The following is a 24,384-nucleotide window of genomic DNA, read 5'->3' as shown; positions in this document are numbered from 1 at the left end:
CATGTTTTTTGTAACAGCTCACCAGGGCTCCAGTCCTCTTTCTGTATGTTAAATATGTGAAGATCGTGGTTCTCTGGATTACTCCAACTGGGAGAACTGTATGTTTTTTGAGAAAGGAAAATTAAATTAGTCTTGTGCTTGATACGTTATTGAGCACTTTTGTTACCTGATAGGAAATTAGGTAATGCCGGCTGGTTCTCTGGCACCCAGGCATTCCCCTGTGCTGGAGTAATTCCCAGCTGAGTAATCAGGGCAATTTTTTGGTCCTTTGTGCCCCAAGAGCAGCCCAGAAAGACTAGAACAGCATCCCGAATCTGGCTCATAGTTGAAATACAACTGCACAATTGAAGGAAAGAAAAATGCAGCCAAACCTGTGCTGCTTTAGAAGGAACTTCGCTCTGCAGAGCCTGAAAGGGGTTGGGAGTGAGACCGAGGGATGGGGAGTCGTGGCTGGATGGCTGGATGGCAGAGCTCACTGTCTCTCTGTGTAACTGGGACTGGCGATTTAGTAAGCTTAAAACGCTTCACGCAGTTCGTTCACTAATAAGAATATGTAGTAACTAACATATAGCTCACAGGCTTCTGAGTGTCAATACCATTAATGAAAATCAGACCTGGGCTTCCAAGTGGCTTTGGGGATGCTTTTAAAAATCACACCCCTTTCTTCAGCTTTGCTCAGTTGCTCGCTTCAAGACAAAAAAACCCTTCCCCCCCTTTTTTTTTTTCATATCGTTTTTTACTGCTTCTTTTGGGGTGAAAAATTACAATTTTTCTTCTAACACGTTCCTTCCTAAGGTGAAGTAGTGATGTAGTGTGCAATGTATGTGAAGGACTCATCTTCTTACCGTCACCTTAGAAGAATCTCCCTTACGGTATTTTGAATGTAGATAGAGGCTGAAAATGGGTTTTATGCATTCAAGCCACTGGAGTAGTTGGGCATTTTAAGCCTATGAATAGCAGCAATGCAACCATATAAAAATAGTAACTCTCTGCAGAGTGATCTAAACTTTTGTTTCCTTTGTAATGTCTTGAGATTACAGAAATCACTGGGGACTTCAGCGAGTGGATCAGATACAACATGTTCAAATAACAGGATGTCTTTTTCCACAACAACTAACCTGCTCACAAAAATAGCAACTGAGGAGGGATTATCATTAATAGTGTTCAGTGTAATAGAGACAAAACTATTATACCTTAGGGAAACGTATCCTATAATAATAGCCTCAGTTGCTAAATATGATTTGTTTCTGGTGTTTTTAAACTTGTTTTATGACTCAGGCTTGAACAATCTGGATATTGTTGATTACATAAAATCTGTAATTCCCTGAATGTAATTTAAGTTCTCAATGTCTGCATTTTGTTTCTATGCTTACTTTTATTTTAGCTTTCCTTGCAATTTGGGGTGCACCTTCTGAATAACGTTCAGTCTGTGTTTTTAAAACTTTGCCTGTGATTTTTGCTCTCCGGAGAGCTCGGTGTGGGTTGCCACCTTCAGCAAGTGCAGCAAGCCCCTATTCCAAGCAGCTGATCATTTCACTTCTTTGGGGTTTGAGAGATTTATGTTGACACCTCTGCAGATACGGCTGATAAACATGTAGGTGGAACGTACCCTTGAATGCCTACATACTGCAGAGATAGGGTCTTCCCATCAGAAATAGGGCAGATTTTTATCTCTTAAGCAGGGAGGTGCCAAGCACCTGCACTGGCCAGTAACATCCGTGAAGTCCGTCAGCCATTTGCAATTAAACAAGTATTCTACAGCTGGCTTAGTTGGCTGTAACATTTGTTTTTCAGGGAGGTCCCGATTTCACTCACTTTTACAAATAGTTTTATAGAGGTCAAGTAATTCATGGTTTCTCCCAAAGGGCTGATTCTCTGCTGCATACCACAACTGCAAACAAGTTTGAAAAAAAATCGCAAAATGTGGTTCAGTCAACCAAAGCGCAAAGTTTATCCAAGACAGCAAAACTCGTACAACTGGCTGAAGCGCAGGGATGAAGAAGCAGAGAGAGCAGCTCCTTGCTGTAATTCAGTCCTGTTTGCATTTCTCAACCGGACTGTAACAAACAGATTTACTCTGTTCCTCTTTTTAAAAGGAAAGGGCACCTACTTTATAAGCAAGCGATTAACTTCCAGTACAATTGCAAACATCAAAAAGAGCGGGCAACACCTCCATGTCCCAAAGAATTCCCAACTAATAAATAAGGTAGAAATGGAGATATATCCCACCCTGTGCCCCTGAGACAGCATGTCCCTCTCTCTGGGTGCTGGAAGGGGTGGTGGGACCAGGCTTTTCACATCAAAGGAGAAGCGTATCTCAAGAGCGAGGAGAGCATCACTTGCAGTCCTTCCTGATTTCAGCAGCGGTCCCATTCATGCCCTTCTCCTCATCGGAGTTTGGGCGTGTGTCTCGGGAAGGGCTGGTTTGGGGCTGCTCTGGGGTGCTGGCGCTGACCTTGCATCCCGCCTGGGCACCCGGGGCCGGCCAGGGCTGGTGCCCCCCCACGCCCTCCTGCTCTGGGGGGCTGTAGTGTGTTCCACCACCCTTACCCCCTCCGCCTGCTTTTAACAACACACAGCCAGGAGGAAGCTGCAGGACTGATAGCATTGTGCCTCTTTGATGGAATGAAACTTTTTAAATGTCATGCTTCCAGCCCCCAAATACTTGAATGATTTTGTGGCTTTTATGCGTATGGCAACTATTCAGAAGCGTGGGTGGTGCTTGAGTTACTTGAATACGTGTCCTGTGTTAGCACAGTATTCCTGGTACACGCTGTATGTACTTGTTTGTAGCCTGGTGGCAATAGTTGTGTGGACATTTCCCCGCTAAGGCGCAGTCTGAGGTTGTATGTTCGTAGTTAGCATCCCTTAGACAGTATGAAATCACCAAGGGTCAGTCTCTGCTGGCTGTGGTGCCTGTACCTTCTCCTGGTTTTTCCTCCAACCTCTTCAGATTGAAGGAACGTGGTCACAATTGTGTAGAACAGAAAAGAAGCCCCGTCAAGATTTTTAGAAGCTGGAGGAGGCTAATTCTTCTTGTTTCAAGTACACAGCATGTTTGCTTTAAACGAGCCCCAGCGTTGGGCCCAGAATTGCGGAAACCCGAATGTAAATTTTAATTTAAAAAAGTAACCGTGAAAATGTGTGGAGTTGTGAAGCCCAGGAAAGGATAATGTCGCAAGGAAAACATGTACTTGTAAATTCCCACAGGAGAATTTACAGGCAGTAGAGGCAAACCTCTAAAGCAAAAGCTCTGCATGTAGGTAGCACAACCTGGCGCTTGCACAGAGATTGTCATCTTCAAAGTACTGAGCAAATGTTTGTTAATTGTACTACAGCAGCCTTGGAGGCTATCAGGCAGGTATTAATATTACTGTGTTACAGGTGGCAACATTGAGTCAAAGAAGTTATGTAATGTAGTTGAGATTAAGGACAGTCATAACAACGCAATGAATAGTGCAGATTTTCCTTGCCTTTATGTTTGTGTGTTGGTGAAGCTGCTGTGCTCCTAAAGGGAACCGCACAGATACGGTTGTGTTTTGAAAGGAGGTCTTTCCCTCTAAATGTATGCTTCTAATGCACCGAGGGTGAGCATGTGTAAGGTGACGTGAAATACTAGCTATCCAGTATAGCTAGGGTTCTCTCTCATTTAGGCCCTAATTCAACAAGTCCCGTGTACTGGACACTTGCACATGTCCCCAAGCCAGCGCACATGGCTTCTCTCCTTCCATTGCTTGCTCTTGGGTCTCCTCCTGAAGTGGCACGGACGTGTGTGTCTTTCTGTTCTCCCAAATGACTTTTGAACTTGCTGTTTAGCTTTAACTGTGTCTGACAGCAGGTTTGAGGTCTCAAAAATTCCTGTATGTTTTGTGAAAATACGTGGCTGATTAGATGAGACAAATCCTTCTGCTTAGGAAAAGGCTTGTCTGTCTGCTCCTTAGACACCAGAGAGCATACATGGAAGAGCCCTGGTCAGAGTTCACCCCATCACAGCCACCACAAAAACAGCACAGGAGTCTCGAATCCAAGGAACAGCTCGTTTCACTGCTCTTGGAACAGCTTCTTGCTTTCCCTTTTCTTGTCTTTTCTTCACATCTCTTGCGTCCACAGTGTTGGCTGTTGCATTTCTGGATGCTGTGATATGGACACAAGAAACTGCTGTCACTTAACGTTGGCCTGGCATCTAAATGTGAAGCATGAGTCTCTCTGCTGCTGGGAAGTCCTGATTTTCCTGCAGTACCTCTAGTTTTTTTCAGATGGTGGAGGCCTCTGAAACTGGGTGGGTGTCTTCCTTACAAACGACACCTTGTTGTGGAGGAAGAGCGTTATTGTGCAACGCATAATAAATGACACATCAGGAAATTATACCAGTTGTTAAGGGATAGGGATGAGCTCAGGTTAATTACTAATTATTACCTTTTTTTACCTATAAAAATGCAATGAATGCCTCTTCTGCACTGTGATAGCTTTGATGCTTTATTCTCATGTGCTGGGGTGGAGCAGCCGCTTGCTGCTTGAGAGCCAGCAGCTGGCCCTGGGCACCCCTGCTGCCTGTACCCCTGCCAGACCCTGAGCACGCTGGAAGATGGGCCCATCAGCACAACCCTTCGCTCTCCTGGCTTATAGACCATTGACACTACCTCCAGCTTCTGGGAGAAGAGAAAGGAGTGTGAAATCGATCACCACTTTCCAACACTTAATGCGATGTTGGCTTCCCAGGTTTGTGGATGGGAATAAAAGTTACTTGGATTTGGACTGATTCAGGGAGAGAAGGAGAAGCAGATACATGGCTGTGTGAAGTAAGAGTTGAAATGTCACTTTTTACTGGTGTTAAAATTCCCTAAGCCTTCAGCGTGCTTCTGGTGAAGTGGTAAAGGCTGAAAACAGATTTTAAGCTAAATACACAGCATATAACAACTAGTCCAGTGGCTTATTTGCTAGTTACAAATTCTGAACAATATATTTGACCATGGATGTGGCAGGCACCGCTGTACTGGGCAGTGAGCTCTGAAGCCCTGTGCCATGTGTTGGGCTGTGCTGTTGGCCTGCTGGTAACCTGAGCAAACCCCTCAATCCTGCCCGTGACAAATTCCCCATCTGCAAAAAGGTACAATTGTACTGACCTTTTCAGTCGATAAAGTGTACAAGGTGGGGAAAGGTGGGCTTTTCCCCACTCCAGAAACTGGGACCTAGAGCTCGGGGGGTGAAGTGGGAGTGAGGGTGCCCCTTCCCATCTGAAGTCAGCGTGGTCCATGGCTGTTCAGCAAAGAGCAAAGCATGCGGCATCACCCCCAGGAGCACGCAGGTGCCGAGCATCCTGGGGAGCCGCCGTCATTCCCATCTGTGCTGGCTTGCAACCTTTCTTGCAAACCCAATTGTCTGTCTGAAGACCTTATATTTCATGTTCGTGCTATGTTTGAAGAGTGCTTCTTGGGAATAGATAAAATGTATGGCTTTGGGTTTTTTCAGAAGTTAGGATTTTTATTTTTCCTTCTGCTCTATTTATGTCTTTAGATTTTATTTAGATTTTATTTTCTTTCCCATCAAATAGCCTTTTGTTTGGTTGTTTTATTTTTTTATATTTTTCTATACTTGTCTTCTGGTTGGTAATAGAGATTACATGGTTTTGATAGAATGGATACTATGTGGGTTAATTTTTCTCCTAAAATTACTTAAAATGTCATCTCACTGAAAATGACAAATCAAGGTCCTTGTAAACATTCATGCTATAAAAGCAGTTCTGATTTACGCACCTTTTATTATTATTGCCTGCATAAAAAAATTGTTAACTTTGTCAGAATACTGAAATCTGAACATCTCTTCATTGTGAACACAGAAGTAATTTCATTTTAAAGTGGCAAAGCGCAGAGTTTCTAATAAAAATGTAATTTGTAGCCTCTGACTGCAAATGCTTCTGTTCGTGCTAATTCTCATTTAAGTCACTGTAAAATGTGTGATATATCAGCTTAAACAGCTGCAATATCAAAGGCTTTACTTTTCATTATTTTTTTTTTCCTATAACAGTTTTGGTAAAATTCAAATGCATCAGTTATAATGTTTCACTTTTATCTCATTATCAAATTAGTTTTACTACACTGCCTCAGCCTGAGTTGAATGACTTAAACACCATTTCAAAATCAACCATTAAGTTGTTTTAAATCGTTCCAACAAGATATTCTTGGATGCACAATAATTAATCTCTTATGCCATCTTTACTGCATTTGGGCAAAAAGGTGGAACAAGTTCTGTATAGGTCGAGCACGACGGTAGAGCGGTGTGTGCTGGCTGCTGCTGCGGGGCTGGTGCTCCAGCCTCCTGCATCCTTACCCTCTGCACCGGCTGCATCCCCGGTTCCCAGCTGGCACGTTACGGTTGCAGCCTCTCACGCGTTAACATTGATGGGACAGCGAGCGCAAGGCTTTGCAGGATGTCTGGGGAGAGTTTTCTTTCCTTGCTTCCTGATCCTTCACCAAGTAAAAGTTTTCTCCTTCTAATGTGCTTTGGGAACCTGATGCTTTCCCCAGGAAGAACGTGTTTGGTCACACAGTTAAAAAGCACAGGTAATTGTCGCACAGTTAAAAAGCAGCAGCTGGAGATAATTCACAGACAGTCAGGGACATCCCAAAATACTTCAGTGGAGGACACCCACTTTGTACCTGCGCACACCTCCGAGTACGCAGTCGCCAGCATCCGTGCGGTACCCTTGCTGTGCAAACAGGAGGATGTGTTTAGCGATCTCTTTCACAGATGCAAATGCTGTGCTACTTGACTTGTGAGCCCTGGCAGCGGAGTGGGATTTTGCTGGGGAGTCAGCACACTGTTTTGGGGCATCTACAGGCTTTGTGAAATGGATTCTTGGACTGCTGGTACAAACGAAGCAAATAAATCTGCTCCTGCTGTTGTTCGAAAGGCTGCTTCCAGCTCTGCCTCCTGCTACTTGGCCCTCTGCTCCCTCCCTGTCCTTTTGCAAGCTCTGCCTTACGAACTGCCTTGCAGTTCCTTTACTGAACCTCTTATGTCCGTTTTTATCTCATCGGCGGATCTGAATAGTCACACAAAAGTGCTGCTGAGAGCTTTTTCCAGTTCTCTGTTGATGGTAATGCATCCAGGGCTCATATTGACAGATTAATGTGGGGCTGGCTGCAGCAGGGCTGGAGGCTGCTCCCAAGCACGCCGCCTGTGATCATGCACTGCCTGACTCTGAACGCGTTTGATCGTTGTAGGGGGTCAAACGCTTGGCTCGAGTCTTTTTTATGCTTGTGGTTCTCTCAGGCAAATAGGGCTGAAAAAAGAAACTGGAGGGACCAAAGTGGAGCATTCTCATAAAAAAAATAGATGCAAAACACAAAGCACCATTTGTGCTCGAATTTGGAGGGCTGAGGGGAAGGACAGCACTGTTCAGCTGCTATAGATGTCTTGGTGTTCTTCAGCTGGAGAAATGCTTTGCTTCTATTCTATTGTTAATTAACCACTCTGAGAAAAAATACATTTGTAAATTAGGCGGGAGACCGCTTCAGGACTCTGTGCTGACTTCTGCCAAGGCTGGCAATCTCCTTCTGGTTCTCATTCACAGGTGCTAATGCTCTGGAGACCAACTCAAGGGTAGGTCACTGCTGTGGAGCCAATGGACCCCTCGCTACCAAAACCTTGCCACATAAAACCAATGCACCCGGCAAGAAACCCTCATCCTTCTTCTGGCAGAAACGTTCTTGAGGAGTTGTCTCTGTCAGTCTGTCTTTAACTGTGGAAATTCAATTTTGTATGTGTATATTGACATGGAAACCCACAAACGGTTCTGCTGGTGGAAAGACCTGGCTCTTTTCCTTAAGAAAAGGGGCACAAACTGGAACTGGTTCATACTTTCGTTAAAGATCACCTGAGGCATTTCAGTAGGGTGATCACTTGGAAAGTTTGTACTCGCAATTTCACATACGGTGAGGATAGCAGCTTCTGCCTACGAGTAGCTGTAAATGGCCAAACCTTATTCAAAAGCCGTGTTGCAACTGGAAAAGCTGACTGCATCTTTTAGAGGACCGTTTGTGTTTGAGGTCAGTTATTTTTACTTTTCCATTTTGTTCTAGTTAAATATTTTTACTTGCTCTCAGAACAATAGCTCCCACCACACTGAAGCCTTCGCCCAGTGCAGTAGCTTTTCATACTTCCTCCCGTAGCAATCCATGCAGCGCCCAAGGGTCTCATCTCCTTAGTTTAGCTAAATATAGACTTTTCAAGCCCTTGTGTAGAGCCTAATCCATACCTTTACTAAGCTTAACGAGCTGAATCCAGTGGCATAAGCAGCTGACGCAGCTTTATGGGTAGAGGAATCCTCTACATTCTCTTATGCTTGCTCTGATCTGCCAGGGTTTGTTTAAATTTTCTACTGCTTAATCTGGTATTTTACTGCCTGTACGTACTTGACTCTGAGGACAGGATTGTTGTGATGATTTTTCCTGTCTGCAAACTTACTCTTCAGTTTTCCATGCTGTCTGCCCAGGCAGACCCAATAATTTTGTATTTTTTCAAGTAACTGTTTAATAAAAGAAACACCAGCCAAATCTGGAGCTGCTTTTACACAATTCAGAACTAATGTCCTGTTTACCAGCCTGTTCACAGGCTGAACTCACAAAAATGAGAGTTTCTCTGGCTTTGGTTGCAAAGCTTCTCTCACCCTGTACTCTTTTGTTTGGAAGGAGCTGGGTCCCATACACACACTGGCAGCTGCAACAGGATGAAAATAGGCACTAAGGTTTCTGGCAGAATCTGATTTTGACAAAACATTTACAGCAGTTATAAAAAAGATTTGTTTCCATATCTTAGCTAGTTTGGCTTTTTCCAGCTTGGTTGCAGACTCAATATGGGTTTTGTTGATGTTCTTTTCTAAAAGCAAGTAGATCTGTGGTTTGTCATCATGATGCGTACAGTTGCACATCACTGTGTGCCTTGGATTCAAAAGTGGTTTCAAACCCACCTTTGTAAACAGAGAGGGTCATAGTGTATTTTAACAGTTACTCCTCCTGCCCCAAGCGTGCACGTGTTTGCGTGTGTGCTCATGTACACCGTGTGCATGCACACACGTGCACACCCCCGGCCAAAGCCATCCAAAGAGCTCTGAGCTCCATGGAGCCAGGTAACTGGGTCACAGCAGCGGTGACTTGCAAGGCTTAAAAAAGCATAGAAGAGGTGGGCATGCATGATCATACGTTGTCCTGCCTTTTTCCATGCACCTTCCTGTCTGCCAGCAACCAGGGGTTTAGGGCTTTCCTGCATCTAGACCATCACGTTTAGTAATTACTGGTGTATCAAACCTACATGAATTTCTCTAATGATTTAACTTGTTTGTAATTTTGGACACTGTGGTATTGTCCTAAAGAGCTTGAACACAGTGAGAATGGTTTGAGAGATTCTGTAAGCCGCTTGACAGAACTGTTGCCTGTTGCGTTGCCTTTTGGAGAGGAGCAAACATCCTCTTCTCTGCTTCCTATGGGTCAGAACCAGCAACTAAAAAGTCTGAATTCACCTTCCTGCGCTAATCGCCGCTTTGCACTGCCAGCGGGATGCAAGGAAGCTGAACGCTACCGCATGCCTGGGGATGGCATTGCTGTGAGATGTGCCCAAACCTTTTCTCTGGCAGAGGAGAAGCTTTGGTGTTTTCTGCTAACTGAGGAGCACTGAGAAGGCATTTCGGGCTGTGAAGTAGAGAAACTCCAAGAGTGCTCTTAGCGCGGTGTGATCTGGCCTTGTTTGTGCAGGTGGTTAAGGTGAAGCTACCTCTGTGGCCTCTTGTGGATCCTCTTGCCTAGTTGAGCTCTCATGGAGCCATGACATGAGGGCTTTATCTCACAGCACCCAGCTGAAACTCTTTTTTCTGTGTTGCAAATGTGCCTTGCGGCCTGGGCCACTTCAGACCGAGTAAGCAGGAGCAAAATCCTGTTTGCTTTCCCTCCGTCAGAAGGAACAGCGCCATTCTGGAGTTTGATTATTAGGCTGGCTGCTCAGTGCTTTGACTGCTCAACAACTTCTTATCTTGGGTACTTAATTCCTTTGCAGTTTAGTTTTGTTTTTCCCCAGCGCTGTGTTCTGCCATTGGATTGCATTCACGTGACGTGCCCACAGGCTGCACTGTATTGTTGCATATGTTGTGCCATCCAAAATAATCTCAGTGGGTGTTCTAAGCGGCTGCCATGATAGAACCCATCTTCTTGGCAGCCAGAAGAGCTCTGAGCTATGTGTCTTCTTGCCTTCTTGTCTTCGTATTTTGTAATAGAGATGGAACCTATAGAAGTCTTGCATACAGTATACCTTGCCAAGATTACTCTGGTACATAGCAGCTGTCCATACATGCTTGGTAAAGAAGATGTGTTTTGTTAATTAGGTTTATGTGGGATGGTGCTTGGAGAACTCTATGTAGATACAAAATGGTCTCCCTGGGAAAAAAAATTATTTGGGACTCTCTGCCACATTTTAGTGGAGGTCCGCCGTGAGCTGGTAGTGGGCTTCTGACCGACACCGTTTTGAGCACCACATCAGGAATGTAGGCTGCAAAAAATCCAGTCTGACTGTATGAGTGTAAAAAGCACCTAAGCTTTGCTTTGATGTAGCTGTTAGCAGACAGCATAGCTGTACAGTAAATGCACAGCTTGTTGGTGTTTGGTTTTTTTCATTATTAATTGGGTGCTTGCATGTTTGGAGATGGACCCAAGCTAATGTAATATTTGCTTTCATATATTCCAGCTGTGTGGGTGTTGAAGAAGAAGAGGCACCAGATATCGACATCTATCATTGTCCAAATTGTGAGAAAACCCACGGAAAGTCTACTTGTAAGTATACTTGCACATCTGGTCCTCAGATACATAGCAGATTCTGTACTTTTAAACAAAAGAAGCTCCCCCCCCCCCCCAAAAAAAAAAAAGACACACCTAAATATCACGTGTCATAAATATTAGAATTCAAACCATGAGGTGAAAAAACATGTTAGGGGGAGAAAACCATGGGTTGGTTTGTGGAGCTTTGGATGCAGCTCCCTGCCTGGCCTCAGGCAGTGTGTATGAGCTAATGCAAGGCACCTCACCTGGACAGCTTCAGTCCCCAGTCCCGGCGATGAAAATGATGCTTCCTTCCTCGCACGGAATTAAGAATTGTGAAGGCACTTAGTACTGTGGGCTAGAAAAATCCTACAGAGACAGCTAGTTCTAATAAGGTGAGTTTTGGAAACTGCATGGTGTTTTTTGTCTTTGGATGAGAAGAGTAAGAAACAGTATGTTATGCTTGGCCTGGATATGAAACTGTAGGGATTTCAGTGGCAGTCAAAATTGGAGGATGCACTGAGGGTGCCAATTCTTGCAGTTCTTTCACAGGAAAAAGTTCTCCTGAGTAGAAGTGACAGTTGATCTCAGTGGGAGTTTTGTCTGGGAAAGAACTGTAGGATGTGTTTGCTTTGGTCAGATTAATTCACAAATTCTTTCTATTATACAATGGGAAAAAAAAAAGAAAAGAAACCCATCCCTGTAAAAGATGAAATGCTTTAGTTGAAAGCCATTTATTGTAAATAAGCAACAATGATGCAGAGGTTCTCACTGCTTTGCAACTGTACAGTAACACACAGAGGAAGAGCACTGCGCTCATCTCCCAAGAGCTGAACGAATCGTAATGTTCCTTTCTTAGTGCGAAATAAGGGATGGCCGGAAACTGACTTCTGTTGTGTTAAAATTCAGTAATTTTAAAAACAAGCAATTATTTCTGCACTGCCCTAAAAGTTAAAGTTTAAAAAATTTTTAGGGGGAATGGGAGGAGTCTGAAATGTTCATTTTGGGGGCAAAAATGGGAATCATTTTTCCACTCTGACTTTTTCAAAATCAAGTGTGAACTGGAAACCTGAATGACCTGCAGCCGTTCCTGTCTCCCAGATGGTCTGCTAACAACTTTGGCCCACGCAGGGCACCCACAAACTGGGCAAGCTGGCAAAAAACCCTTGGGAGGCTTGTTCTGAAAGACTTAACAAAATCAGTATGTCCCCACAAATAGTTTTGATTTTTAAAAGTCAGCCTTTCTAATGTTTTCTTGGAAGATTTCTGACAAACGCACTGGAAATTGGTCAAACAAATAACCACAAATCATCTCCAAGTGAACAATTTGGTATTAGAATGGGTTGTGTTGAAAAGTGGGGTATGACTGCAGATATTCCCAGGCTGTTACTGACCCAGTATAGAAGCAGCAGCACAGGATTTCTAGCCTCTGTGAGTTTTGTGTAACATTGAGATGTGTCCGATGCTTTGATTTCTTTCACTTTGCTTTGAATTATGAATAATGAAAGGCATCTGCTTTTCAGGGCGAGGGGAAAAAAATCAGACAGAAGCAGCAAAAGTCTATAATCAGGAATTAAAGATCAATTTTATAAAAAGTGTGGTGCATAATCTTAGAATTGAAGAAATGGCAGTTTCGATAAAAAGATTACAAGTGTAAGACACCAGTTAAATCGAGGAGAGTTGAATCGACAAACAATCTTCTGATGCTTTAAGAAGGTTTTTGGCTATCCAGTTCTTTTTATCCAAATAAAAATCCAACTTGGCAGTATGTCCCTCAGTCTGCATCACGCAGCATGGCAGTAAGTGCTTCTGGAGTGTTGTCGCTAGTTCTAGTCTTATCAATGTATGAGGTTATCAGTGTGGTAGGAATACAAAACATTATATAATTCTGCAGTACAGCAATACGACTTTGTTTTCTCCCTTCAAATGCATTGCAGAAAGTTTAATGACGTACAAGACCAATCATCAAAGTAGTCGAGTGTAAAAATTCTGGGAACATTTAAACATTAGTTATTCATAACCTTACCTTGAGTTCTGGTGAAGTGCAAGATCACAGGTTCTCAAGCTGCATAGCCGTTTTCAGCATTAACTCATAGAATCGTGGATCCTGTTGAAAAATGAGGCTGTTATCCTGTAGCCCCTCCTTGCGGAGTGCAACAGGCCAGGAAAGTTGAAAGCAGTTAAACGAAGGCAGGAGCAGCTTGGCTTAATGCATTCATTCTGTCAGGCATTTGTATGCAGGGCATCCTGCTACACGGCGCTTGGGCTCTGCTGGGACTTCTGTGAGATGATCACTTTTCATTTGGTTATTAACTGTTACAATATATGTTTAAACTAGTTATCTAGCAGTATCAGTTTTGAAATAAACGAGTAAGTGTTGTTCCAGAGCCAGTAGTTCACTGGTAGGATTTAATTATTGCAAGATTAGCAAAGGGAAACACAGACATCAATTGTCTGTTATGCAACTCGTCTGGATTTAAAAATATACGTGTATTTCTGGAGCACGCATTCCGCAATATATGTTTTCCAGATGTCAAATTTGAAAATCATTTTCCTCTTCTTACATTTTTCCACTTTACCAATGTGGCTTAGTGGCTACTATTTCAGAAGATTGCTTCCTGTCATATGACATTTTAAGCCATTTCGGTTTAATGAAATTTGTAGGGACTCCTCTTTGGGAAAAATTATACACATTCACACAAAATTTTCTGACATCATTTAAGTAAAATGTAAGTGCTTTGTTTAGGCAGACTTGACTCATTTTCATAACATGATCTGAAATGTTCTGTTTGATTGCTGTCTCATTTGCAGCAGGGAAAATCAGGAGAAATTGTTTGGAATCGGTGAAGTTACATAAATGCAAGCAAACCAAAGTCAGGCTGAAACTGTTTTTAGGTAGTTACAGCCTTTAATATAAATAAACAGAGAACTAACAGCGTGCTTCTAGGTATCCCTTCTTCATAAATATATTTGAAATAATGTAAATATACCTTTGAAGTCTAGAATTATTCATTTTGCGATACAGTTTTCATAAAAATACATTCCCTTTTTCCTCTGGAGGGTTTTCTGTAGAAGGAGCAGGTTGTACTTCCCAACGGTCAAAGTTGGATCAGAGGTTCAGCAGAAAAAGAAATCTGTAATCATTTAAGAAAAAGTGGCCTTTCTGCCCAAAACTAGTATTTGTTGCACGTTAATGGGCCTTTAATCCTTACTGTGGTGTTCATGATAAAGATGAAACGTAAAGAGGATGGCGGCAAATGGGCCAAATGTCGATTGTTTGATGTCCTATAATGGACTACAGCAGCCGGCCTGCTGCTGTCCAGGAGATGGCACCTCCTGGGGAGCCTTCTGGCAGAGGCAGCTTTGTTGCCGCTGCGTGAGAGGTGGATGTGAGAGGCGGACGCTTGCCGGCGCGCAGTGCCAAGGGAAATAGCTCCCGGTGCTTTTTGAAGAGTTGCACTGAATTTCTTAATGCAGCACCGATTTGCCGCTTTTATTTCTCGACGCTCCATGCTATCTGAAGGGTAATAAAAGAACACGCTAATATGATAAGCTCTTTAATTTTCACTGTGGCAAGCGACACCTGTTTCACTGGGACTTGTGCGAAGAGTCCCAGTGTTGGTTCGGATCTGCTGAGAGGGGGAGGAGGCAGTTGTTGGAAAGGGAAGGAGAGGAGGAAGGTTTGGCATTCATGTAGGGCTTGTTTCCTTTGTTAGCAGGAGCATTGAATTAATACACTAAGCCTGAGAGTCATTAAGATAAAGAACTAGCAGCTTTAATGAATATATCCAGCTAGGCTGGAGAGCTGTGTGGAACTAATAAAACCAACATGCTTTGTGCAAAACCTGGGATGGATTCATCGGGAGCTGTCTTTACTTGAGTTACTCCAGGGTTGTGGTCGGGAAAACAAAGTTAGCTTTTTCTGAACCTCATGTCTTATAGCTATGGCCTCCAGATTCCTTTCTTAATGAAAAAGTATGTGCATCTGTGTGCGTGTGCATGTGCAAAGAGCGAGGAAAGAGTGCCATCCATGCATGGTTACCGAGAAGTCTGGTTCCTTCCCTAGCTGTTTTGAACAGTAAGAAAAGCCTGAGATCTTGATTTTGGGGTAGTGAGTTTTATGATTTAAAACAAGGGTGAAAAATAAAATAAGGTTGTGACATATGAAAATTCTACTAACGGAGGCTTGAAATGGTGTGAATATGCACTTGGGACAGAACCAATTTACTACCAAAATGAGCATGTCCGGATAGGCTGTGGAAGTAGGAACAGCTGAGAGAGAGAGTGCTGACTAAGAGAAAAAGCTGGAGCAGTTTTTCTTGCTCTGCGTCATCTGGCTGTCAAAGAGGCAAGGCAGAACTACACTGACATTTGACTGACTTACTTGTGCTTATTCCACCTGACCCTTTTTACATGATGAACTTGCCTATATGTCTCACCCACTGGGAGCACAGTCGAGGGGCCTTCAGTCTGCTGTCATCAACTTAAGGCCTAAGCCTGGGCCTATCAAAACCTAGGAATAAGAGGAGTTCTAAAAATTGCATTTGTGGTGCCCTTGCATCTTTTTTTTTTTCCTCTCTTTTTCCTTTTATGTGCATGCTGTGTGCAGGGCATAATTCAAAGCCCACCAAAGTTGATGTCAAATCTGCCACTGCTGGACAGACCTTTAGACTAAGGTAATTCATGACAAATATATTCATAAAGATCTATACTGTATATTAAGAAGGCAGAAAAGTGGCTTTCTAAGAGTTTTATGATAAGGATTAAGTGTGTAGTCTGGCAAGTACAAAATGTCCAGAGCCTGTGTTTGCACAAAGCCTGCGGTAGCTGTGCAGCTCAGTAATTATCCGTCTGGTTGCCCTTATGTTACAAAACGAACACTGTTCAGTATGTAATAGATCTTCAGGCTACAGTATAATTGTCTAATGGTGAATTGAGAGCAATATTAAAATTTGCAATGCAGCATAGTGGGGGTTCCCTCTCTGCTCGTGTAAGAAATGAAATGAAGATTTGTCCTTCCTTCAAATGTCTTAATAATTATCTTCTACTTAACATACAGTACTGTCCAATTCATTCTTTTTCAGTGAAAAAGAAAAGAAATTGGCATAAACACGATACTGGACAGACGACAGAGGTCAAACCTGTACAGAACGGGAGCCAAGTCTTTATAAAGGAGCTTCGAAGTCGTACTTTTCCAAGGTAGGTTGTTCAGCTGCATGCATGGACAGGGCTCTTGAGGTAAAGCATATATAGGCAGTTTCCTGTGAGGCTGAAGATGATCCCTGCTGAAAGCATTATATAGTACAGAGCAATGAAGTTTAAATGAGTGCTGTTTCACTTCAGATGTCACAGGCTCTTCCCTTTTTTTATATTTGTGCAGCCATATTAAAATCTGCTCTTGATTAAGCCCAGTTCCTGTGAATTTCCACAGAAGCTAGTATTTGTGAAGATAAGAACAAGAATGTGTTTGGCCCCTACAACATTCACTTGCATGAGAAACTAACCAGTTGATTGCATAGAATTACTCAGTTCTCAAAAATACTAATGGTTTTGCTGAAGTCTGTCTCCATCTTGAAAAGAAGAACAATGACATCCTCAGTTGCTACAGTCACAAAGGCTCTCTTATTTGGGGTAGTGAATAGTGCTAATTGTTAGGTGACATGTTCCACACTTTATTAGGCTGCTTCACAGCCATTTGTAAGAGTGATGATTTTCTTCTGGTTCTTTAATGTAGGCCTTAGCCAAATAAATCCTTAATTATTAATGACTAATTATTTTCGAAGAATCCTTGGAGACTGGTAAAGTGTACTTGGTAAACACAAAACTTCTTCCTTTTTACGGAGAATTTAATTTCACATTTAATTTCAGATAGTGGTCTTAGGCTGGTTAAGGAAAAGGCTGAAAATACCTCTGCAGAGTGTTTGCAGCACTTGCAGATGCGTTTCACTGAACTCAGGACCCAGTATTTTTACTTGCTTGGCTATTTTTATTTGGGCCTGCTAGATTTTTGTCTTAGCCTTCTTTTTGTTTTTTTTAGTACAGAGCAATTTGACAGGTTGCAAAGCTAATTTCTTAAAAAAGGCTTAAGGCCTAGGCAGAATGATTTCAGTAACCTCGGGATGGCCTCTGAGATCGCACTCACATATGCAGTATCTGAGTCACTCCCAAATATGGACCCCCATTTTTTTTGTTTGTTTCTCACATAAATGTGCACATAAGAAAATCCTGCTGCCAGATTAAAGTTCCTGAGAAAGAAGGGTCTGTAGCCAAAAGGAGTGCCTGCAAGATTCATGCCTCTGACATCTACACTTGTGCCACTAGTAAAGCAAAGTCTTGTTGAGAAATTTTCTCTTCTGAAGAAAATGAATGAAATCTGCAGATGTTTACAGAACAAAACCCAACACTCGTCAGTCAGAATGTGATGAACGGAAAAGGGGGTCTCAGTTCAGAGACAGAAACATCATTGCTGATTCACAGCACATGACAGTAAATTATAACCCACGGTTAGTCCCTTGGTGAGGCTCGGATCAAAAGGAACAGTGAAGAGAGCAAAAAGGCAAAAAATGTAATTCATGTCATTCTGCTTCTGAATGTTTAATACCAAAATAGCATTAGAGTAGTAATAGTAGCAGTAGTAATAATTAAATTGGTGGTTCCGGTACTTCAGTGTAGGTGCCAGCTCTCCATTTTGGCACAACCATTTCTAGATGCTCTGGTACTGATCTCTCTTTATGACTACGTGTAAGTTTCTGTGGAACATATGGAAGCAAATCAGACTTGAACAAATGTGCGAGATATATATGGGCACTGTAAAGTAGTGCAGAGGTTTAGTGGTAAATTGGGGTTTGCTTCTTGCTCCTTAAAACCTCCAGCCTCGTTCTTCACACGTTGCTGGTGTACAGTACCAGTGCTCACAGAAATGAGGAACGCTCCTTTTAATTAATTATTAATTAAGTTTGCCTCCTGATTGGCCATTGCCGATGCACTGTGCCTGGGGTGACCCAGAAAGAAGCTGGGTTTCTACAGCGTATCCCTCTTTGCATCTGGCCGTCTTGTTCTCCCTGGGGTTCACACCTCCCACTTGGCATATCCCCACCGGCGCGGCCTGAGCCGGCCCAGGGCCGAGGGGTTCCCCCGCATGGCGGGGTCAGAGGAGGAGCCCCCGCAGCAAAGGGCGTCGGGGGCTCTGCTGCACGTTGGGCTTCATGAGGCGGCGAAGGCGGTGAGGCCCAAGCGTGCCGGCCGCCATGGCGGCGGTCGCAGCCTCGTCCCCTTTCCCGCCAGTTTTTGGTGCCGTGTGCAGATGCGAGCTGTAGTTCAGCGCTGCTGCAGGAGAGGGCAGTCAGGTACCGGCCTGCCCCTCTCGGAGCGGGTGCGCTGTGGGTGAGCCCTCGGCGCTGTGGGGTGAGCCCTCGGCGCTGTGGATGAGCCCTCGGCGCTGTGGGTGAGCCCTCGGCGCTGTGGGGTGAGCCCTCGGCGCTGTGGGTGAGCCCTCGGCGCTGTGGGGTGAGCCCTCGGCGCTGTGGGTGAGCCCTCGGCGCTGTGGGGTGAGCCCTCGGCGCTGTGGGTGAGCCCTCGGCGCTGTGGGGTGAGCCCTCGGCGCTGTGGGTGAGCCCTCGGCGCTGTGGGGTGAGCCCTCGGCGCTGTGGGTGAGCCCTCGGCGCTGTGGGGTGAGCCCTCGGCGCTGTGGGTGAGCCCTCGGCGCTGTGGGGTGAGCCCTCGGCGCTGTGGATGAGCCCTCGGCGCTGTGGGGTGAGCCCTCGGCGCTGTGGGTGAGCCCTCGGCGCTGTGGGGTGAGCCCTCGGCGCTGTGGGGTGAGCCCTCGGCGCTGTGGATGAGCCCTCGGCGCTGTGGGTGAGCCCTCGGCGCTGTGGGGTGAGCCCTCGGCGCTGTGGGTGAGCCCTCGGCGCTGTGGGGTGAGCCCTCGGCGCTGTGGGTGAGCCCTCGGCGCTGTGGGGTGAGCCCTCGGCGCTGTGGATGAGCCCTCGGCGCTGTGGGGTGAGCCCTCGGCGCTGTGGATGAGCCCTCGGCGCTGTGGGGTGAGCCCTCGGCGCTGTGGATGAGCCCTCGGCGCTGTGGGGTGAGCCCTCGGCGCTGTGGATGAGCCCTCGGCGCTGTGGGTGAGCCCTCGGCGCTGTGGGGTGAGCCCTCGGCGCTGTGGGGTGAGCCCTCGGCGCTGTGGATGAGCCCTCGGCGCTGTGGGTGAGCCCTCGGTGCTGTGGATGAGCCCTCGGCGCTGTGGGTGAGCCCTTGGCGCTGTGGGGTGAGCCCTCGGCGCTGTGGGTGAGCCCTCGGCGCTGTGGGGTGAGCCCTCGGCGCTTTGCTGCTCGCCCCGCCGGCAGCCGTGGGCCCGGCCTGCCGGGCCGTTTTCGGAGCCCGGCTGACAAACTACACACGGCGGCAGGGCATTTCTGGGACTGATGGTTGTTCATATACAGTCACTTGTCATGCTGAATTCAAAGTGTTTTACTCTTGAAAAGCTCTAGAAATCGGGCTTGAATTCCCCGTGAGAGTTCTCAGTGCAAAGAGCTGGTCGTCCGATGAAGCTGCCCTTTCCTTAGTCCCTCTGACACCCTCCCAGCGACTTGAAAATGATTTGCAGAGTATTTCCCCGAGCAATTTATTTGACTACTTAAAAACGATTTGCAAAGTATTTCCTGGACAATTTATTTGAGATTATGTAACATTTTTAATCTTGCCTTCTTTAGAGTGGAACATTTAACACTAATTCCTTTAACATTGATCACTGGTAACTCGACAGATCCCTATAGTTGAGGAAAACGGTCTTCCTCTGTAAGCTGTTATTTTAGGAGTTTCCAGTAGTTGGTGCATGAGGCTTGAGCAAATCAATTCCGGACAATTTTAGTGTGCCGTGTGTGCTTTGCAATAAATGGCTTTTTGGCTTTTGTCTTCCGCACCTAATTTGCATGTAATTGCTTATTCATAGCTTTCCCTTTCAGTAGTGAAATGCAGAAGATGCCAAACTCCGCGTGGAAGCACCTCACCATTGAATCTGTATTTACTTTTTCAGTGCTGAAGACATAGTCGTGAAAGTGCCAGGCAGCCAGTTAACAACAGAGTATTTGGAAGAAAATGGCTTTGCAGAGCCCATCCTCGTCCCAAAGAAGGATGGCCTGGGTTTGTCCGTACCCGCACCCACCTTCTACGTCAGCGATGTTGAAAACTACGTCGGTGGGTATCTGGCAAGCAGGTTGCGTTGTACTGTTTGGAGCGCAGCTGCGTTTTTTTAAAAAATATATATTATTTGTATTAAAAATGTAAAATATATTGTAAAATATTGTCTATGTCTTCAGCTATGCTGACTTCAATATTTGTTACATAGTGGTAACTTGTAACCGGCAATTAGTTCACTCTTGTTTCTTGTACCAACTTGTGTATCTTACACTGAGCCTGAGCCAGGCTGCACTGTACTCCATAGCACTGCATTAAAAGAAACAGTCATAGTAGTATCAACAAATTGTTTCTTTAGGCCAGGTCTTGATTACTGCCATCTTGCTTTGCATTGAAGGAAATACTAGACTGAGACTCCTGCTCTGCAAAGGCAGTACATTTTTTAACACTGCTGTCAGTGAGAGCTATTTTCATTGCTGCTGATCATTTGGATTCATTTTGGCATCCTCCATTCTCTGACCTGAGCAGGGTATTGTACTGCATCTTCTCACAAGTCATCACGTCATCCCACCTTGGAAGACATACCTTGGCCAGGAGCCATGGAAGTGCTCTGAAGTCACTTGTCTCCACATCCTGCTTCCTTTAGGAAGATGTGTGATCTTGTCTCTTGTCCTCTCTCACTCTGTCCCTCCACTGTGTCACTTCCTGTCGGATTCTCTCTCCTTCCAGTCTTCTGGCAAGGCATTGTCCTTTTGGAGCCATGACTCCAGCTGCAATTTATCTGTCTGCATTTCATGGTCCCTTTATCTCCTTATATAGTCTGCTAACCACCCCCTCCTCCTGCACTCTCCTTACCAGGCCATTGACCTATTCCCCAAACTGGAGGGTGCTATCACCAGCCACTGGTGTTCTTGACTGTATCTTTTTTATTGCTTTTGCAGTGATTATGTGCAGTGAGATAACTATGAATAAAGGAGAATTCAAGACCCCCTGATTTTATTGTTCTCCCTGTCCCGTTGGTTCCACAGGAGACATTTTCCTTGCCCATCTGCTACACTTCGCAGATTTTCTTGTATGACCTAGGTGCTCCTTATGCATCTGCTGGCTTTCAGCCTCTAGCTGAAATAATCCACCCTACCAACAAAAGAGTTAGTGAAAAGCTGGAGGGAAGAGCACGGGTTGTTTAATCTGGAGCTGGCACCAGATTTGAAAGTGAACAGAACAAATACACGCTGGTCTAACCTCCATGGGGTTAGTTTGCTTGAATGGGATTTCCCAGGCAGGGATTTATCTCGCTGTTTTGTAGTTTATTACATGGGACCTAGAATGTCTTTTAGAAACAATCTAAAGTAAGTAGCAGAGGACAAAACACCACAACCAAAACTGCCAAATACATCATTACTGTTCTGGCATTTCACGAAAACACATTGATTTTTTTTTTCCTCTCCTAATATGAAAAGCTATCAGTGAAACGCTGGGAGAGGAAAAATAAGGGCAATTAAAACTGAAGGGAAGAAACACTGGAGAGATGCTTTTCTTGCAGAAAGGAGAGTGTGCTTAGAAATGGGCACTCTTTATAAAGCTCTGACTTTCTCCATGTGTTCTCTGGTGTGCCCAGTGTTAAATTCCACTAATGGACTAATACTGTTAGTATTAATACTGGAGATTCGTATCCGACAAGGTCTGTCGGAGGAAATGTCTAAGTACTAGCAGCTTATTCTCTGTACACTAATACAGAGGGGATGGATTTTTGGTAGGTGTAATTTTGGGCAAAATAACAAAAAGTCAATTTTTTTGTGGCACACCTGAAATATTGTGTTAAAAAATAGCAATTTTCCTGCAAAACTCCTCCTCAATTATAGATTTCATAAGCAAAAATTTAAAATAGAGCGTAAGAGAACTTACAGTTTTGGAAAATCAGTTTGACAAGATATCCTCTACGGTATTGCACTGTCTACAATCACGAGACTTTTACAGCGTGGTGGGTAGGGCTTACTCTGTGGATATACAGGTATTTGCATATAATTTTCACCACACAAATAAAATCCGTAATGAAATTAATAGATTCAAAATAACATTAATCCTTTAAAGATAAAAAACTACAGCAGTAATTATGTCAGGGGCATGAATACAAAAGCACCATTTTATGCATATGCATTTTATGTATATACATGTCTTTTATACGTATATGTATATGTGTATACATGCATAAACAACAGGGAAGATACAAAGGCTAAGAAGGTCAGAAAATCAAAAGATTGAGATGTTTCTTGAACTGTTAACTCACCCCCAAGCACACAAAATGGGGCAAGTCAGGCTGCCCTTCAATCTCTCTTTTTCATCGAATTAATTTTTAGGACCAGAGAGGAGTGTTGATGTCACTGATGTCACCAAACAGAAAGACTGCAAGATGAAGCTTAAGGAATTTGTGGATTACTACTACAGTACAAACAGGAAAAGGGTCCTCAATGTGACCAACTTGGAGTTCTCGGACACAAGGTAAGAGTCCAGCCTGCTGCACCACGCACTGTCCGGGCTACGTGGCGGGGTTTGGCTAGGGGAGTTTGAACAGCCTCTGCCTTCTCCGCTGCTTCCCTCTTTAGGAGGTACTGCTTTAACCATGGGGTAGTGGCTTCTTGTTGCTCTGACTCTCCGCTGCATCGTCCATATGCAGCCAGTTCAGGCAAAGCATGGAAATGAAAGTGCTGTCTGTTATATGAGGAGAATGGTACACAGTGGAGTAAATGGGCCAGCATGTGTCATGGTAATTCACACCTGCATATCATCAGCATTCATGTGCCATCAGCATTCACATATCAGAACAGAACCCTTTGGCACCTTTCAGTTTTATTTTAACTCTAGTAGTATAGGTATAGTTAATTCATTGCAACTAGATACTGGTGATTTATAACTAGAACGTAACTTGATGCTCCAGGAGCGAATTCTCTGCCCTGTCCTGGTAGTGAATGACAACATAGTATGTTCCTCGTATGATCTTAGGTACTTAGATACAGCTTGACAAATAATGGTAAGACCAAAGAAAGCAGGACAGAGATGACCACAGAGATACGATAAAACTGTATGTGGGTTTGTGGGAGAACATGGACATAAGGGGTCTTATTTTTTAATGTTCTGTGTTATTTTTCTGGCGAGATGGGAATCCTGATGGATATAAGGCAACGACAGCCCTTCTGCCAGCTTAAGGTGATCTTGAAACATGGTGAACTCCTTGGAGCATTCCTTTTTAAAATGCGTTGTACAGCAGTGAGCATCCTACTTGTATAGTGCTGGTTTGAGCGCATCATGAATTGCTTACTGAAATCTTCCATTTAAAGTAGTGGAGAGCAAGTAAATAGATGAGGTCTGGCTCTAGGTATAGCGTAACATGTCACTGGATGTCCTTGAATAAGAGTAAGTTTGAAATTATTGTAATTTTGTAATCCTATACCATGCGTTATAGTTTTAGGTTCAGTGCTTTTGCGAGTTAACCTGTAATCTGTGTGACAGCAGTTCAGAACTAGAGTGGTGCTGACTTCTTGACGGAAAGTTGGGGGGGTGACAGTACAGATTAGCTCTGAATTTGAGGCTGAGGTGCTTTAGTGATGCGGTGAGCCAGAGGTAATGGTGCTGGCTATGTGAATATCACCAATCCTCAAGTGACAGGAAGCCTACTATTCTCCTCATAGTTTATATTACATGTTTTATATATAGGATAATTAGCTGATGTAAATGCCTAAGAGTTCAAGTTATTGCTTTGTGCTTTATATAGCTGTATTCATCACCTGAGCTGTGCTTTTATTCCAGAAGTAGGCAGATGCATCTATAATGTATTGAACTTCATGCAACTGTGCAGATCATTTTTACAGTTCTCGTAGTCCTTCTGGGTAACTAGTACTTCTAGAAGAGAAGTGTCAGAGAAGGAAAAGATTCCTTTATATACAAACGCTACACAGAAGATGATGAGTGTCAACATAAAAATAAAGAATGGTTGTTTTGGGGAGCATTCCATTTTAGCAAGAAGACTTAAAGTAGCCTTAAAAAAGAAGGCTGATGAATAATTTTTTTTAAAGCCATTACCTTTAGCCCTGTAGTTAGTGTTTTAGTAGTGCACACCCATTTCTGCAGAAAGCATCTCTAGTAATTACAGGCTTCAAAGATTACCAGTATCTTCAGCTGAGATTTTTTTAGCTTTCTGCCATTATCCCAGAATAACGGGAGGTCTTTTGTTCTGAAGGACTGCTGGAGCTGTCACTCATATGCTGCTAATTTAGACATTAACTAGCAAATATTTTATTTCTTAACATAGACAGTGACACTTTAATTGAATGCACTGCTCCATCTTTCCCTGCCATTTTAAATGGAGCTATTGTTATCAGTGTTTGACAGTGAGCATAAATGACACATGGGAGCATTTAATTTTAGTTTGAAGTGCAGATACTCTTACTGATGT

At 44.0% G+C, this 24,384-nt stretch overlaps 1 protein-coding gene and 1 pseudogene across 3 annotated transcripts in view; both read left to right on the top strand.

The window, feature by feature from the left end:
• PHF2 (PHD finger protein 2) overlaps positions 1 to 24,384 on the top strand; it is an 88,212-nt gene that overhangs the window by 33,165 nt on the left and 30,663 nt on the right. For all 3 annotated transcript variants that reach the window (XM_072876031.1, XM_072876029.1, XM_072876030.1), the window contains 4 exons: positions 10,732 to 10,817; positions 15,887 to 16,001; positions 19,834 to 19,994; positions 22,292 to 22,433. In XM_072876031.1, coding sequence (XP_072732132.1) covers positions 10,732 to 10,817; positions 15,887 to 16,001; positions 19,834 to 19,994; positions 22,292 to 22,433 — 504 coding nt within the window. The remainder of the gene's footprint in view (positions 1 to 10,731; positions 10,818 to 15,886; positions 16,002 to 19,833; positions 19,995 to 22,291; positions 22,434 to 24,384) is intronic.
• LOC140658000 (uncharacterized) lies at positions 7,971 to 9,605 on the top strand (annotated as a pseudogene).

The sequence above is a fragment of the Ciconia boyciana genome, chromosome 11 (assembly GCF_034638445.1).
Source record: "Ciconia boyciana chromosome 11, ASM3463844v1, whole genome shotgun sequence".
Taxonomy (NCBI): domain Eukaryota; kingdom Metazoa; phylum Chordata; class Aves; order Ciconiiformes; family Ciconiidae; genus Ciconia; species Ciconia boyciana.
Note: the sequence above shows the minus strand (reverse complement) of the source record. Positions and strands in the feature narration are given on the sequence as shown.